At 34.8% G+C, this 18,710-nt stretch overlaps 2 protein-coding genes across 4 annotated transcripts; one reads left to right on the forward strand and one right to left on the reverse strand.

Annotated features, from left to right (window-relative positions):
• Positions 1-4,246: 4,246 nt before the first annotated feature.
• On the forward strand, positions 4,247-14,122 carry LOC102589460 (uncharacterized). 3 transcript variants are annotated; one of them, XM_015310580.1, is made up of 4 exons: positions 4,247-5,898; positions 6,336-6,507; positions 13,399-13,644; positions 13,918-14,122. In XM_015310580.1, the coding sequence occupies exons 1-3, from the start codon at positions 4,368-4,370 to the stop codon at positions 13,634-13,636; spliced, it is 1,941 nt and encodes a 646-aa protein (XP_015166066.1). In that variant the 5' UTR covers positions 4,247-4,367; the 3' UTR covers positions 13,637-13,644; positions 13,918-14,122. The 3 variants fall into 3 exon arrangements, with proteins under 3 accessions (XP_015166066.1, XP_006351646.1, XP_006351647.1); XM_006351585.2 differs by lacking the exon at positions 13,918-14,122 and having other exon boundaries at positions 4,248-5,898; positions 13,399-13,892; XM_006351584.2 differs by lacking the exons at positions 6,336-6,507; positions 13,918-14,122 and having other exon boundaries at positions 4,247-6,070; positions 13,399-13,892.
• A 788-nt stretch (positions 14,123-14,910) lies between these two features.
• LOC102605310 (RING-H2 finger protein ATL16-like) lies at positions 14,911-16,304 on the reverse strand. The gene has a single exon (XM_006351628.2). It carries the CDS (start codon positions 16,126-16,128, stop codon positions 15,073-15,075), a length of 1,056 nt encoding a protein of 351 aa, XP_006351690.1. The 5' UTR covers positions 16,129-16,304; the 3' UTR covers positions 14,911-15,072.
• Positions 16,305-18,710: the final 2,406 nt, after the last annotated feature.

An 18,710-nucleotide genomic window follows, 5' to 3' on the forward strand; every position in this document is an offset into this window, starting at 1 on the left:
TTTTATTTCTTCTTCTTTTGTTTTACTTTTTAAGATTTTAAATAATATTATTGGATTAAAACAATTTAATTAATATGGCGTGATATTATTTACTTTAAATTAAACTTATTCATTTGTTTTAAAAGAGGAGTTCTCATATCGATAAATTACGCAAAAAATAGTTATGATTGAATTATACAATATGAGATTATTTTTTATTGGATATTTAGTTTGATGTATTACATGTAGTATATAAGGTATACTTTAAAACTATTTTTGAGGATTAGTTTGGTCATTTTATAATTTTAATCCACATATTATTTAAGGAAATATTATGGAACTAATCAAAACTAGTAACTTATTTATGAAAAATAGCTATAATTTAAAAATATTATTTTAAAAAAACAATATATTATTTTTAACCAAATGCATATTAGATATATTGTGTTTATAAAAAAAGAGCAATATATCTAATATGTATTTGGTTAATGACAAACTTGATACATTGTTAATTAAATCAATACCCTTTAAACTATGTGGAATTAAACAAAAATCTAGAAAATATAATGGTAAAAAATGTCTTTAAACTATGTGAAATTAAACAAAAAATCATCCATCAATAGTTTGATCCAAAAATACTTTAACAGTCAATACTTTGATCTAATAATGCCCTTGGTGTCAGTTTTTATCCATAAATGTTTCTATTGTTACTTTTGGGTAGATTGCTTATACTTTGTAATCTGATTACACACAAATTATCTCTCGTTCCATATATGTGACCGTGCATTAGTGTTTAGTGCCAATGAACTTCAACAGTGTAATAAAAGGGTAAAATTAATATACTTACAATACAAATACAAAATCCATAAATGCAATTTTGAAGTTATAGCGAATGGTTTTGGTTGATTGTGCCTCAAACGAAACAGTATCACGTGACACTCCTTAACCTAACAAAGGGTAAAAAACAAACAAAAGCCATAACAATGACAAAACCAACACATATATTTGAAAAAACTAGAGTATTATTCAATAGGAAAGCAACAAGTTCACCATATCAACACCAGCCATTAGGCCATCTATTCTTGGGGTCTAATCTTTTAAATACTTTCTTTTTCTTCAAACTACTACCTAGAGATGAGCTCGAGCAAGAAGATGATGGTCGTACTATATTCAGCTTATGTCGTGGTCGCCATATTAGCTTCCAAAACTTACCTTTGGATGCAGGGGACTCGTATTTCGAGGCCTCAGCATTCAACATGTTTAAAAAGTTGTCATTTTCCAGCTCCAAAAAAACTTCATCTCTAGTCCTTATAGTATTCAGCCTAACGTACCTTTGCTCAAGAGACTCTTCAGGTACATTTCTTGCTAATAAAGGAGAAGCACCACCCCAATTATTTCTACCTAAAGATGGATGTTGAGGTGTCCTAAACTCTTGTAAATCCCTTTGCCTCATCTCTAATTCACTTTTCAATCTCTTAATTACCTCTTTTTATGTCTACATAATCACTCTTGTTAACATATCATATATCCAAATTTGATGTCACTCTAATTAACCTCAGTCCAAAAATATTTTCTTGTGCTTTAAAAAATGGATTTTTTTCCAAGATCCAGCTCATATGATTGGTTATAGTAGTAGCCCTTTAACTTATTCTAGCCTAATAATGGAGGCAAGAACAGAGCCGGGTAGGATCAAGGGGTTCATTTAAATCTCCCTCAATAGAAAATTACACTATTTATATTTGGTTAAAATTATGTTTTATATATATGTTGAACCCCTTTGACTTCTTCACGTGTTTACTTTTTTATATTTTGAACCTTTATTGAAAATTCTGACTCAGCAACTGGATGGGGTGTATATGGTCATATTCAATCTACTTTGGCACCAAATGGATTTAATTAAGATGGGAAATATGGGTGAAAAACTCAAGAAAAACCTTGTTAAAACAATGCAAGACAGAAACTTAGATTCTGCAAAATGACAACCAATTGGAACTTCCTAACAAAGCTGTGTACCTAGAAAGATGCTTTCTTTTAACTAGAATCATGATATTTTATAAATGGAGATGAGAACATTGATAATTTATTAAAGGATCTTATTATATCTACTATATCTTTAATTTTGCACATTCTTTCTATAAGCTATTGTCAAGGAAAATAGCAAAAATGTCATACATAACTCAGCAAGAAATGACTCTAGGCTAATCGATATACAAGGACTACCAATGAAGCTTAAGGAGGGGAAGATATAACCTTTTCACTATAGATTCATTTGAACTCATAACTTTCGATACGAAGTATAAATATAAAGGTAAACACATGGTAAAATACACGAGGAGTACCGACGAAGCTCAAGGAGGGGCAAATATAACCTTTTGATCACGGGTTCATTTGAACTCATAACTTTCAACACAAAGTATAAAATATAAAGGTAAAATACACAAGGAGTACCGACGAAGCTCAAGGAGGGGGATAGATATATCCCTTTAACTACAGGTTCATCTGAACTCATAACTTTCGACATAGAGTATAACTGTATAAGTATAGAGGTAAAAACATACTAAAATGTCAAGAAATATTACATTTGAACCCATAATTTAACAGTATAATAAGTACTACAATACTAAAATTATCAAAAGTTGAACGCATTAAATATAAATCTGGAATGCACCTCTGACCTGAGGACTCTAACAAGAACTTTAGGTTCAAATCTTACAAAATTAATAGTACTCATTAGCCTTACTTTGCTAGCAAGCTTAAGTCTAGTTAATTGATAATTCAACTGTACCAAACACAACTTCTACATCCAATGTTGCACTGTGGATCAATGTATTGAATTATCAATCTAATTAAACAAACCCCGTTGATCAGTTCCAGTTGTGACGCAAATACAGTATCAAGTCATGATATGTAAACTAAAGGGAGAAATTAAACAAGGCTTTACCATAAGAGAAGATCCCTACTAAATGCCAATTTTCATAAATCCATTCAAGAGCTAGTTCTTCCGGAATTAGCTATTTCCGGATTGTTATCCCAACTTCAATGTGGGAAAAAAATAACACGACAATCCCAAAATAATTAATTTCAAAATAAGTATCCCAATCAAACATGGAATGAATTCATTATAAAATTAATTTCGAGACTAGTTATTCATTATCCCTAGCACCTATTGAGCCCTAAGACTTACAATTCTTCCGTCCATCGATTGATCACATGAGTACGTATCTAGTCAACACATAGCAAATGAAAAAAACATTCATCCTGAATTTTAGGGGTGTGCATCGGTCAATTCAGTTCGGTTTTATGTATTATCGGTTTGATTTATCGGTTTACGGGTTATCAATTTTTGCCATTATCGATTTACCCAATAAGAAAATCTCCATAAAATATGTAAATGACTTCTCACTTCTCTAAATGCTTTGATGTAGTGAAACAAGAAAAATAATGAGAAATTGCATCAATAAGAGAAAATATAGTACGAAGGCTATAATTACATATCACCGCCAAAACATAGTATGAAATTTCTGATGTTAATCAAATTACAGACCTTTACAAACTTGCAAAAGCTACAATCTACCGTTACAAACGAAAACTAAAATCAAATAATCCAACAAGACTAAAACTAAAACTAAAATCAAATAACTACAATTGCTAACCCTTACTTTAGTCATTAGGTTTTGACTAAACAGTAAAGACTAGTATAGCGGCCTAGTGTGAAGTGGCAGAGTACTACTAATTTGATGTAATTATAATGTCTAGTTATATATTAAATTATTAATATTTAAAATTTAGGAATGGTAAAGTAGTAAATTAATACCGTCTTATTGGGTTATTGGGTTACCCAATAACCCAATAGTAAAAACCAAAACCGAGCCAATAATCCAATAACTTTTTTTATGAACCCATTAAAAACCCAATTACCCAAAAACAATAGCTCAATAACATTTTTTCGGTTCGATTTATTGGTCGGTTCGATTTTTGCACACCCCTACTAAATTCTCTTCCTAAAAAAAACATGTTTGTCAATTGATTTCTACCGTCAAAGTCTCCACTTTTCATGTCCCTCTAATAAGAGATGCACCATGCTGATAGGAATTGACAAAGACTTCTGGTACACGTCTTCGAATGCAACATTCATAACAGTCACACTACTTTCTTCCGAGGGTATGGTAATACTTTGTTCTTGGTCCTATTTGATAGATGTCACCCTAAACTAGTCTTCTATTTCCAGGGACATTTTTGACCTTTTACCCGAGTGAAAAAAAAGGGAAAAACATCTTCTTTATTAAAAATGAAGCGATGAGGGATTGAACAACCTTGGACCCAAGGGTTTTGCAGGGTTTAACAAAACCAAAATACTATTAGCTAGGTTCCAATCTTGAAATATCACCATGAGAAAAGTCTCATCTTTTGCTGTTCCACATCTCCAGGAGTACACCAAAACTTCATTCTCTCTCATTTCTAAAGACTTCATCTCCCACTTTTCTTCTCTCCCTAGCACCAGCATCAACCCCATCAATGGAAATCAACAAATTTCTCCTCAATCATCAAATACCCATCTCAAATCTTGCAGCAAGATTCAATCTTTACATTTCTCCAATTTCAAAACCCAACAATTCCAAACTTTCAACACACTTGTGGAGCAAAACCCATCTCAGTTATCTTCAAGACAGAGAAAGATTAAAGAAAGATCACTACTTGAAGAGGCTTTTGATTCAGCAAAGACTATTCAAGAAATGATTCAGGTTTTTCAAAAAATGGACGTAAGTTTTGATGAGAGGGAACTTGGTTTGCCATGTTTAAGAATAGGTCTCAAACTTGACCAAGAAGGTGAGGATCCTGAAAAGGCTCTGTCTTTTGCTAATAGAGCTTTGAATATATTGGATAGAGATGATAAATTGTCTTTGCCTCTTGCTATGACTTTGCAATTGTTGGGTTCTACTTGTTATAGTTTGAAAAGATTTAATGATAGTTTGGGGTATCTTAATAGGGCTAATAGGGTTCTGGATAAATTAGTTAAGGATGGTTCTTGTAGTGATGAGGATGTTAGGCCTATTCTTCATGCTGTTCAGCTTGAATTGTGTAATACGAAAACGGCTATGGGGAGGAGAGAAGAGGCCCTGGCTAATCTTAGGAAGTCTTTGGAGTTGAAAGAGATGACTCTGGAAAGAGATAGTAAAGAACTTGGAAAAGCTAATAGGGATGTCGCGGAGGCTTATGTTGCCATATTGCATTTTAAAGAGGCTCTACCATTTTGTTTGAAGGCCTTGGACATACACAAGGCACAACTAGGGCAAAACTCTGTAGAGGTTGCACATGATAGGAGGCTTCTAGGGGTTATTTATACTGGGTTAGAAGAACATGAGAAGGCATTGGAACAAAATCAATTATCCCAGAAAGTTTTGAAGAACTGGGGTCTTGACACTGATTTGCTTCGTGCTGAGATCGATGCAGCCAACATGCAAATAGCCTTGGGGAGATATGATGAGGCCATTAATACTTTGAAGGTTGTTGTTCAGCAGACTGGAAGAGAGAGTGAGGATAGAGCTATGGTCTTTATCTCCATGGCAAAAGCATTATGCAATCAGGAGAAGTTCACGGATGCAGAGAAGTGCCTTGAAATTGCATCTGGGATCCTAGGAAAGAAAGAAAAAACGTCCCCTGTTGAAGTTTCTGAGGCATACATGGAAATTTCTATGCTGTATGAGACAATGGATAAGTTTGAAGCTGCTATATTACTATTAAAGAGAACACTGGCAATGCTTGAAAAGCTACCTCAGGAACAACATTCAGTTGGAAGTGTTTCAGCACGAGTTGGCTGGTTACTTCTCTTAACTGGTGGAGTGCAGCATGCTATTCCTTTCTTGGAGGATGCAGCGGAGAGGCTGAAAGAAAGCTTTGGATCAAAACATTATGCAGTTGGTTATGTATACAATAATTTGGGTGCAGCATATTTGGAATTAGATAGACCACAATCTGCTGCCCAGGTTTTTGCATATGCCAAGGATATCATGGATGTTTCTCTTGGTCCTCATCATACAGATACAATTGAAGCATGCCAAAACCTTTCAAAAGCATATGCTGCTATGGGGAGGTGAGAAATTCAATCTTTTCTATAAGTTATATTGTCATTGTTAGTGTGCATTTTTCTCTTTGTATGCATGCCCCCAAGGCCTATCTCAAGTGGCAAAAGGTGGAGGATTTGTGGCTTAGGTCGCAGGTTCAAGCCCCACACCATGCAAAGCGAAGCCCGGTATTTAAGTGGAGAAGGGTAGAGGGGCGGGCCCATTATCCACCGAGTTTAGAAGGCTGTGATTGGTCCAAAGGGCGGGTCACAGACGGATTTCTCGGTTATCAAGGTTATGTATACAATAATTTGGGTGCAGCATATTTGGAATTAGATAGACCACAATCTGCTGCCCAGGTTTTTGCATATGCCAAGGATATCATGGATGTTTCTCTTGGTCCTCATCATACAGATACAATTGAAGCATGCCAAAACCTTTCAAAAGCATATGCTGCTATGGGGAGGTGAGAAATTCAATCTTTTCTATAAGTTATATTGTCATTGTTAGTGTGCATTTTTCTCTTTGTATGCATGCCCCCAAGGCCTATCTCAAGTGGCAAAAGGTGGAGGATTTGTGGCTTAGGTCGCAGGTTCAAGCCCCACACCATGCAAAGCGAAGCCCGGTATTTAAGTGGAGAAGGGTAGAGGGGCGGGCCCATTATCCACCGAGTTTAGAAGGCTGTGATTGGTCCAAAGGGCGGGTCATAGATGGATTTCTCGGTTATCAAAAAAAAAAAAAAAAGTACACCATATGAGCAATTGAAATATGTGTTATATGAATTCTTCATTTGTCTTTGATGTACCGGTTAAAATGGGCCTATTAGGCAGGTGTAGGTAAATATAATAAAATTAGCACAAACTGCATGTATTCATATCCAATACTTGCACACAACCTGTATCATGTATGTTTGAATGTGCCCATGCAACATTTATTGAAACAAAAAGTTTAACTTTTTAAGTTGATTCGTGAGATTACCTTTCTGCCGTTCTTATTTCATCTTGCCTCTTGAATTTGTTGATCTGTATCTTATATGATTCATTTTTGTTTCCATGTATTCCTCATATAATTCTTATTAATATGTCAAGGGAATAGGTACTCCTCTTAGTAGCCTTCAGTATCCGTTGCTTATCTGACATGTTATTTCATATGCCAAACTTCTGCATGCTATATATGTTCCCTTGTGCTGCCACACATTTTGTTGAAAACTAGTGTTCCAGTTATATAAATGTACTTTGGGCTGGGTGTATGCACTGCCTCATATTCTTCCTCGTTGGAAGTATATCGATACCAACTTTTGGAGTTTCTCTTTTCTTCATAGAGATTATTGGACTGCTGTTATGCTGTGACAGTGGCAAAACATCTCCTCAGTTTGATCATGTTGAGACAGCTTACTTCCAATAGATTTGATCAATTATCTATAAGAATCATTCATGGTTGGTATGAATCCCTAATATTTTATTAGATGGAGATATGTAAAGGAGGATAATAGATGGAAACAACACCAAAACTTGTACTTATCCATCTTGGCTAGTGACTTGACACAATTGAAATATTGAGTTTTACCAGTGTTTGGAATTCATGCCATAAGCTCCTTATGCTCTTCCAAAGAGCAAAGTGATATGCTAGGGTTATTGTCCTGGTAATCCAATGGCTGTGCATCCCATGTTTTGCTCCGAGTACCTTTCTCCAGAGGGCTTCTTCTCTACTGGATCTTCATTACCGTTTGAACAACATGCATTTATTCCGTAGAGTTTTTTTTAAATACTTCTAAGTTCCCCTCTCTTGTGGTGCTATTACGATAGATAGTTTCACCGAGTGGATCAGAATTTCCTTCCCTTAGGAAGCTGCTCCTTATTCTGTTCAATGTTTCTCACCGTATGCAGGCATCGGGAACATGGACACTATAAATGTGTGAATGCTATCCAAGAGAATATTAGGGCTGGCATGATTGCTATAGATACATATTGTTTCTTTAAGATTGGAAGTCCCTTTTCAAACTTTTCAATCACACCTTGCATATCAGGTTCCACCTGATTTTTTTCCTCCCAAAGGAAGGTCCAAGCATACTTTTTGTATTTCTCCAACTCTACAACCCAAAGTGTGCTAATTCCTGTTTGTTTCTTAACTCGTTTGTTTGAAACAAAGAACACTTTCTAACATTTATATGTATCCCAAATCCTCGAATGAAATCAAAATGACCCTTCAGTGTTATAATTTTTTCACTTCTGCACTGTAGATAATAAGAGTATTAGCAGCATAAACTAAAGAACCTCTGATTTTAGTCTTTTTAGGGAACTCCTATTTTGCCTAACCAATCCTGTACTAGTATTGGAATTTGGAATGAAATAATTCTGAACAAACCGGAATGGACACAGAGGATTATGCAGCCAGTCCCAACTAGGTTTGAGATTGGGAAATGATTATTTACTGATTGATCTTAGGACAATAGATCAACATCAAGCGAAGTGATTTATATTTGGATACTACAGAAAGGATACCCATGTATTGGTTAGATAAACAAACTATGTAATCTAAGTTCTTTTGTTTGAAGAAAGCTGTTATGCATGCAAAAGCCTTTTTGATTACCCTACATTTGGAGTGCTCTTTTTTTTTGTCAATAGAGTTATATACGTCTGAAAAGGAAAATGAACTTAAGAAAAATGGAAAAGTCAAACAAAACCTTTTCTGTCCAGGAAATTTGATCAGTGGAGGAGATTTGTTCAAAATTATTCCTGAAGTATTAGAGCTCCTTCAGTTACACAGGAAGACCTGATTATGTTTTGGCATGCAAACTTAAAGCACTGAAACTTAAGCTAAAGGAATGGAAACAAGAAGAGGGTGGAAATCTGGGCAGTCAAAGAAGGAGATTGTTAGAGCAGTTAGCAGAATTAGATACAGAAAGGGTAAATAGAACTCTCACTGTGGAGGAAACGACAAAAAAGGCTGCAATCTTACTTGAGTATGAAGAGCTAGTCAAGAAAGAGGAAGTTTCATGGAGACAGAAATCAAGAGTACTATGGTTGAAGGAGGGAGACAAGAACACCAAATTCTTCCACAAAATGGCAAATGCTCACAGGAGATATAACAATATAGATCAACTCATGATACAAGGAGAGGTTACTCAAGAGAAAAGCAGAATTGAAGGGGAGATAATAGCATATTATAAGAACCTGTATAGAGAAACACATCAATGGAGACCTTCTTATAATAATGTTGAATGCCCAATGTTGACTGAAGAGGAAAAAATGTCCCTGCAAGGCAGATTCGAGGAGAATGAAGTTCTAAATTGCCTAAAGCTATGTGCAGCCGATAAGGCTCCTGGTCCAGATGGGTACACAATGGGTTTCTTCATCAAGTGTTGGGATGTACTGAAGAAAGACATCATGGACACATTTCAAAACTTTTATGAGCAAGAAGTCTTCGAGAAGAGTTTCAACGCTACCTTCATTGCACTCATTCCAAAGAAAAAAGGAGCCAATGAGTTAAGGGACTACAGACCAATTAGCCTCATAGGGAGTATTTACAAAATACTTTCCAAAGTTCTCACTGAAAGGCTGAAAGGTGTAATAGATAGACTGGTGGACTCGCAACAAATGACTTTTATAGAAGTAAGACAAATTATGGATGCAGTGTTGATTGCTAATGAAGCTGTAGATTCCAGGAATAAGCAGAAGAAACCTGGCATTCTATGCAAGCTGGACATAGAAAAAGCATATGATCATGTGAATTGGAAGTACCTTCTGAAGATTTTAGAGATGATGGGATTTGGACAAAAATGGTTGAACTGGATTAGCTTTTGCATTTCTACAGTTAGCTTCTCTGTTCTGATTAATGGGTCCCCTGCAGGGTTTTTTCAAACTCAAAGAGGACTCAGGCAGGGTGATCCATTGTCCCCTTTCTTGTTCTTAATTACTATGGAGGGGCTGAATAATATGCTCAAGACAGCAAATATGAGAGGATGGATAAAAGGTTTTGATGTGGCTAGAGAAAATACAGAAAGCTTGGAGGTGACACATCTTCAGTATGCAGATGATACATTGATTTTTTGTGGAGCTGAGGAAGACCAACTGAAATACTTAAGGGTGATCCTGGTGCTGTTTGAAGGGGTATCCGGGTTGCACATTAACTGGATTAAAAGTTCTATGTATACTATCAATGAGGTCAACAACATAGAATTGTTAGCTTCAATTCTAGGGGGTGAAGTAGGTACTCTACCTACAACATATTTGGGTATGCCATTGGGAGCAAAATCCAAGTCCTTAGAAATTTGGAATGGTGTGATAGAGAAGTGTGAGAAGAAGCTGGCCAGATGGAAAACTCAGTACTTGTCAAGAGGGGGTAGACTGACCCTCATAAACTCAGTCCTAGATGCTCTCCCAACTTACATGCTGTCTCTATTTCCCATCCCACCAGGGATCACTAAAAGACTAGACAGCATAAGAAGGAAGTTCTTGTGGCAAGGAAACAAAGAGAATAGAGGTTTTCATCTAGTAAAATGGAATGCAGTGACAACTGGAAAGAAGAATGGTGGTCTGGGAATAAAGAATATGGAGCTACATGGCAAAGCACTCTTAATGAAGTGGTTGTGCAAATACTCAAATGAAAACCAAACACTTTGGAGAAGAGTGATAGGTGCCAAATATGAGAATCAAGATAGTTGGATGACTAAGATTGTGACCACACCTTATGGGATCAGTTTATGGAGATCCATAAGAGCATTATGGGAGGAAGTTAAACCCAAATTCAAGATGAAAGTGGGGAATGGGAACAAAATCAAATTCTGGAAGGATGAATGGCATGAGAAAGGTAACCTGGAAACTCTTTTCCCTGATATTTACAATCTGGCAATGTTCCAACAAAGAACTATTGCAGAACTATGGACACCACAAGGGTGGAATTTCATCTTCAGGAGAGAACCAAATGACTGGGAAGTGATGAGGTTGGCAGAATTCCTCAAGTTGGTTGGACATTTTACTGGACTTCAGGCATATGAGGATATGCTTTGGTGGAAAGGCAACAATAGAGGAGAGTTCAAAGTGCATTCAGCTTACAGGCTGATGGATGAATCAAGCCAGCAGAGTCCCATCTGGCCTTGGAAACAAGTATGGAAGTGTAGAATCCCACACAAAGTCTCATGCTTTATTTGGCTGCTAGCTAAGGAAGCTGCCCTGACTCAGGATAATGTAATGAAAAGGGGGATAACCTTATGCTCTAGGTGTTTCCTATGTGGGGAAACCTTAGAAACTGTAAACCATCTATTTCTACACTGCAAATACACCCGGCAGCTTTGGAGGATTTTCTTGAGCCTTAAAGGCATATCCTGGACTATGCCTAGGAGAGTTACTGAGGCCTTGTACAGCTGGGAGGAGGCAGGTGCCCTTGCAAAAGACAGAACTAGATGGAGAATTATCCCTGCTTCAATATGGTGGGCAATCTGGAAAGAAAGGAATTCCAGATGTTTTGAAGGCATAGAAAATAGTGTGCAGGATGTTAAACTAAACTGCATTTTGTTGTTATGTTTTTGGTGTAATCAATTATACTCAAATGACACTGTCTCTATAGTTGATGTTCTAGACTCAATATAGAAATAGAGTAGGAGTGTCTAGAGTGCATCTGTATATAAGGTTTGAGTACAACCCATGTACTTTTGTGATATAATACATCGTTACCATTTTCAAAAAAAAAAAGCTGTAGTAATCTACTGCAAATAGAAATAAAAAATAAAAAACTTAATTTCCTTAAATCTTCCATGTGTAAAACATTGGTAGACTAAAAGGAGTGCTAACATTACTCCCCTCTTCAAAGCGCGCTTTCCCTCAAGCGCTAAGTGTGGAAAATATTAGTAGTTCCCCCTTTTCTAACAAATTCTTCCTCATTGTATATAGAGTCAATCTAGAAAAACTTCTTGCACTGATGACCTCAAGCGAATGGTTCATCACAGTTGAAACAAAGTCCCTTAAGTCGCCTTTCCTCCATTTCAGATCTGGTCAGTTTCTTCACAAATCTGACATATTGTTGAGGTGAAAAATCTATTGTCTTTGATGTGCAAGCATCTAACAATTGCGAACAAATGAGTTTTTCCTTGCGCTCATAAAATGGGGATAAACTCATTGCCATAGCTAAATCTGGAGGATTATGCAACTCAACCTCAATTGCTATATAATTAGTAAGACCGTTGATATAAAGTTCAATTTTTTGTGACTGTGAGTGTACCAACCCGCGAAATTAACTGCTCAAATGTTTCTTGGTAATCTGCCACAGACCCGATCTGGCGTATATTCCTGAAGTATTAATTAATGACGTCCATCATCTAATTGGTGTCGATAGGTTGCACCAATCATTCCCACCTGTGTTTGAGCATTTCCTACTGGTATCAAGGTAGACATATTTCCATCTGTAGTGAATTGGCATTAAGACTTTAATAGTTTAATTGGAGTCAACCATCCCACTCAATATCATTTGGGGTCACTGGTCCTCTTTGCGCCAAATTTATTTGCAACTTGTTACTTATTATAACACAATAGCATCTTTCTTTATTTCTACGCTTTTGTCGTACATTAGATTATTAGTTTGTCCTTGCAGCTGTTCAATCACCACTACACTAGAAGTTTAAACATCTAGTTACTTCTGGTTTTTAATTTTCTTGAGTTAGACAATGGCTTTGAGGGGCCACTATGCGCTCATAAACAACTTTGGATGAGATATTGACAGATAGATCCTGATATTGACTTTCTTTGTATATTGCTTTATAGTTAATTCTGTTGGCTAGATTCATAGTTGTCATTCTTCTCCGTGTTTTCTGCTATTGCATCTGTCTTAGACTCTTAGGTGGAAACGTGATGTGCAACTTAGCGTATTCTCTGTACACTTCTAAATTTGAGGACAAGATTAATTGTCATCATAATGTTTTCACAGACTGTCATTTAAAAAAAATAAAATTGTCACAAGCAAATAGACAAAATCTGGAGAAGGCTCTGTGAAAATGCAATTTGAGAATACTGTAAAAATGGGTACAGTGATTATATTCACACAACTTCAGGTGTGTCAGGACCAATTATGCTTCCAGAGGTTCAGTTGTTGTAACATATGCTTCCATATTCAACCACATAATTACCTAAACCTGCATATATTATCCTAAAACCTTAGTTATGGAAACCATATTTGTTGAGAACTAAGTGTAAATGACTGTTGCTAGTGAGTTTCGTTATTTATACCTTTATTAAGCTCCTAAAGAGGCTTGAAACTAGAAGTTCTTTATCATTAGAAAAGGGCAATTGAACGGTTTGTTACAATTTTATGATGTTCTTAGTTGAGCGTTAAAAATATGTCTAACCTGTTATTTTGGATTTTTCAGCTATCAGCTTGCTATAAACTTCCAGGAGAAGGCAATTGAGGCTTGGGAAGGCCATGGTCCAAGCGCAGTAGATGAACTTAAAGAAGCTCATCGACTTCTTGAACAACTGAAGAAGAAAGCTTCTGGTGTATCCGATGGGAATATGATGAAGTCCTTGCCTTTGGCTAATTCTAGTGAACACGTTGTTGTTTCAGCCATTGAAAGGCAAAGAAATGCAACCAAAATGCTGAATCAATGATGTTCTCCGTAAGTTTATTAATCTGCTCTTTCGCTTTCAGGAATAAAACAATACCTTTTGTTAGTTTGATACATCCTTTTCACTCAAACCTATTCTTATAAAGCTTCACTAAGGATATTAAAGCTGCGAGATCAATCAGTCTGCGACTTTCATCTGTCGTAATAGTTGTTTTTCTACATTGAGGTCTCTGTCCTGGTTTGGTTCTGAAAATCACATTGATGTGTTTGAATATTCGTTTTAATCGCAAGTTTTTGTATCCTTTTTGGTGTTGCTAATATTAGACGAAGAAAGATGAGCTTGAATGAAACGACACAGACAACGAGTATGTGCAAGCGAAAGAAAATATTCTCACATGGCATGGAAACAGGGAATTGACCATGCTACATTTTCGTTTATTGTCTCTGCAATTTGTGACATAAAATATTTGCAACACGCAGAATCTTGCATAAAAAAAATATTGTACTGGAGAAAGAGAGTTTTGAATTACTTTACTCTTTTCGTACATTGTGAATCTTGAGGTTTGACTTATTTTTGTGAATTAATACTTTATTAGTGCATTCACACAGATTAATAAAAAATCTTTCTAAAGCAAATTAAGGTCCACTTTTATCATTTTTACATAGAGTTGTTTAGCTAAACAATTTAAGAATAGTTATATTAGTCAACATAATAATTCAAATGCGTAAATATTTTTTTTCATCGTCAATGTATGTTGTTAAATTCATTTAATAATAGATTGAAGTGAGTAACGTGGTTGGTTAACGAAGTTCCTGTATAGACAGCTTCACATGAGTTTGTGCCTAGAAAAATGTACTATGCTCTTCAAGTTTGACCAATTCATATACGTGGTAATTGTACTACATTATGTATATATTTACTCTCAATAAATATAAAAATGTTATCTTTTTGTTATATTATTATTAACTCCAGAGAAATATTCATTGCAATTTTATTGGATGTTCCCTTGTGATGGTGTAATGGGTCCCTTGGCATTATTGGACCCTTATCTCATTTCTTTGCCACTCAAAAGGATAAGAAAATCAATTGGAACACAAAATCATTTTCACTCATGAAAAATCATAACTAGTACAAAAATTAAATGAACTATTTTTGCTACCTAGCCATACCATAGTGACTTTACAAATTACAATGATTTAAATTTTCTCAATAATGCTATGTTTCATATATCTTATATTCTATCCTATCCTATTCTTGTACAAAAATAACAAATAAAACATTTTATCAAAAGTTTAAAGAAAATAGGAAGACTTGGTGAACTTCTATTGCGATGAATTGAACTTTGTGGACGTGACAGTCAGTTACAATAGGTAAACTATCAAATATTGATTCTATACCTAAGTCTAAAACCATGTTAATATTTGTGTAAAGTTGCAACAAAGAATGAACAAACAAAAAACAGATTCAAAGATCAAAATTTAAGTTTCAAAAGGTAAAACTGATGTCTTGGATCTTCTATGCCCAAATGAAAAGATCGATTTTCGAATCGATCTGCTACTGCTTTCACCATTGTTTCTCACCTCACTGATCAGCTGCCTATTATGACGTATCATCTGTTGCACTGATAAGTAAACATGTCGATCTGCTGCTGAATCCATCGAAAACGATCTTCTTATTGGCTCAACTGAAAACAGAGCATCTTTATCTCTTACATTTATACATTCATCTCCCATCATTGAATACTTCCTTGTTTGTTCTTTCTCCGACTTACCAATCCTCTGTTCAAATTTACTCGACGAGTCAGTACTTCTGCTAATAGAGTTACTTCTATTTTGCGCCTCTGTTCCAAGTTCACCACTCAATTCAATCACTACGAAATCTTCCTCACTTCCTAACATTTCACTTCTTCTTCTCAGAAGCGGAATATGAGGATCTTGAGGGGATGAATTTGGCGCGACAATCATATCAATCGGATGTTTAGTTGTTGTACCTGAAATGCTAGTTCTGCAAAGAGGGCAACTAGCATTGTTTTGAAGCCAAATATCAATGCAATCCAAATGGAAAGCATGGCTACATTTTGGAAGAAGTCTAAGCATTTCATCTTCTTTAAATTCATTCAAACAAACAACACATCTTCTAAAACTTCTTTCACCAACTCTGTTTTTGCTGTATGGAAAAGTGGGAATTTCTCTTATTACCAATTCATCAAGTCCTCTGCTTTCTCTTGATGGTGTATAAGCCATTAAAGGGTCTTCATATGGGCGTGGATGCGTATTGAAGAAGCGTCTTAAAGGATCAAATTGTTGCCAGTTGATACAGCATTTTGTTACAAAGATGTAGTAACTGACTAGCAAGAATCCTATTGCCATGATTCCTAACATCGCGACGCCAATTATTGGGAAGCCGTTTTCAGAAACTGCACCCATTGGAGTTAAATGAGCTACACTAATGTTGTTGTTCTGCTGGTTTTTGAATGAAACAAGAAACTGGGATACATGAATGGACATATGTTTATCTGATGCTGCTGCATCCATCAATACGATAATGAAATAAAGAATATGATGAGCTTGATTAATTGAAGTTGTATGTGTTTATGAATTGAACGAGATTCGAGCTTGAAATGAGATGAGTGAAGTTTTTTTTATTTTTATTATGAATAAGTGAAAACTTGGAAAGTCAAATATGAATAAAGAAATAAGAGCATTGAATGAAGTGTGGAGAGAGTTTTGAGGAACACATGCAATTAATTATGTGTAATAATTGATGCTCAAGATTGATAAAAATATAACATAAAGTGTTTGAAAATGCTGAGACATGGAGTTGGGAGATGGAGTGAACAAAAAATGCAAGTTGACTCTATTATTAAACTAATAAAAGAGCAATAGAGTATGAAACAGACTTCACATTTCCACTTGGCCTGTGCTCCATTTCTTTTTTTGGCATTTTACTTCCTCCATTTACGTTTACATGTCCATTATTTTGAAAATAACTTCTTTACTTTTATTTATCACTTTTAACATAGTTAAAATTGATAAAAAAAATATTCTTAAACATATTTCTCTAGCTCTGTGGAGTCCTTTTCCCTCTGTGTATTCAAGAAAACGATTTATACAAGTGACAAGCCCTGGGTTTAAATTGCTACTCCCGTGACTCAAATTATATGTTGTTCTAAAAGTTGATATAAAAAATTAATACTCTTTCCGTCCAATAATAGTTGTCCATTATACTATTTTGGGATATTCAAGTATGTCCAATAATAATTGTTCACTATATTATTTTGGGATGTTCAACAATACTTGTCTACTTTATGAAATCAATGGATAATTTTACACTTGGTTCTTAATTTAGCGTTATCATTAATTGTAGTCGTTTTCCTATTACATTTTTCAAGACATTGTATTTATTATATGCAAAGAGTGATATAGTAAAATTATTTTTCTATTTATAGTTTCTTAAGAAATATACAAAGTCAATAGTGGACAACTATTGTTGGACAGATGGAATATTAATTAGCCTCTTATTGGCATCCCAAAATAGTATAATGGACAACTAGTCAAATATAACACAAGTACATTGAAACTTAAATATTCGTGGCCAAAAACAATGGTATGGGAATATAAAAAACATTAAAATATATCATTTTCTAGTGTAGATAGGGGAATGGGGTGAGTGATGAGTCATAAAATGTAGAAAATATGGGTGCCTAATCCTATAATCATTCACAAGACATAAAAGTAGTACTTGAAGTATGTTGCACGATTCCTAATTTGAAGTGAAAAAGAGACATGGACCCTAACATCAACATCAACTCCAATCTTACCGACCAAATGGTCCATGCAACTCTAGGCGTGGGTGGCCTCATCAACACTATGGCTTTCAATCTCCACACTTCAACTAATAAGGGAATCAACTACTACTACTTTCTTTCGCACATCTAATAGCTAAGAGGTGAATTCAAGATTTAATGTGATTATAAGTTGTTATGAATGATTGATGTAAATTATCGTATGATAACTTGTTTGTTGAGGTCCAGATGATTGGATATAGTTTAAATGTGTGAAGGCGGACTAAACTTGAAAAAATGAGACAGTTCTTTAGTATTATTATTTTTCACTAGGATCATTGTTATAGTCTGAAGTTGTTGTATACATTCAACTAAGTTGGTATGACCTCTTCTTACTCTATACAACAAAGTAGTGTGCGGACATTAATTGTTCGAGTATATCAATTAGTTGATTTATATATATATTACCTTAAAAGCATGAACTCCTAACTTGAATGTTAAATTATTATAATATCTCTAACTTAGGTTGTGACTTTTTTCGATGAGTTGTGACTTTTATGATAAGTTGTGACTTTTTTTAAAGGGTTATGATTTTTCAATGAGTTGTGACTTTTCAAAAGAGTTGTGACTTTTCCAAATAGTTGTGACTTTTTTAATAAGGTGTTTCTTTTCCAAAGGGTTGTGACTTCTTGAAAATGTCATGACTTTTCACATTAGACACAAAAACACTAGCTCATACTACCCTTTGTTGACTATAAATAGAGGGGCTTCCTCTCATTATCACAATTTTTTTAATCTTCTACTCTTCTTCTTCTTGAATTTTTAAAATTTCGTGTGATTTATTGTCGTTGAGTGAGTTCGAAGTTTAGCGGAATATGAGGTACCACTATTCTAATGAAGTAAAATTTTCTATCGTAAGAGACTATATTCCTTAACCTCGGGTACTTGAGGAAAATAATTCTGATGATATAATATATATTTTTTTCTTTGTATATACAGTAGTATGTAATTTTCCAATAAATGAAGTTAATATGATGTAGTCTAAATTTATTTGTTTTTGTTAACAATTTCTTTTGTGATGTAGATATATGCTTCTGAATATCTTTTTTAAAATTATTAAATTTCTCAAGATTTAGAGAATTGTCACTATTTGTTTTTTGATGCTCAAGACAAAAGAATTACTTTATTTATCAATGCTACTTATGTGATTTAGATTGTCAGGTTGTTTGCTTCAAAATAATTATTACTCTATAAACACTGCCCTTTTTATTTTATTGATTTATTGTTCCATAATATTTAAGTATTTTCGACGAAGAAAAGTTTATATGACTT

The sequence above is a fragment of the Solanum tuberosum genome, unplaced genomic scaffold (genome assembly GCF_000226075.1).
Source record: "Solanum tuberosum cultivar DM 1-3 516 R44 unplaced genomic scaffold, SolTub_3.0 scf00130, whole genome shotgun sequence".
Classification (NCBI taxonomy): domain Eukaryota; kingdom Viridiplantae; phylum Streptophyta; class Magnoliopsida; order Solanales; family Solanaceae; genus Solanum; species Solanum tuberosum.

Bases quoted from the DNA above. Each gene is read 5' to 3' on its own strand.
- LOC102605310 (XM_006351628.2), bottom strand. From the start codon at position 16,128: ATGGATGCAGCAGCATCAGATAAACATATGTCCATTCATGTATCCCAG.
- LOC102589460 (XM_015310580.1), top strand. From the start codon at position 4,368: ATGAGAAAAGTCTCATCTTTTGCTGTTCCACATCTCCAGGAGTACACC. The intron at 5,899-6,335 runs GTTATGTATACA...TCGGTTATCAAG, and splicing joins ATCAAAACATTATGCAGTTG to GTTATGTATACAATAATTTG. The intron at 6,508-13,398 runs GTGAGAAATTCA...TGGATTTTTCAG, and splicing joins GCATATGCTGCTATGGGGAG to CTATCAGCTTGCTATAAACT.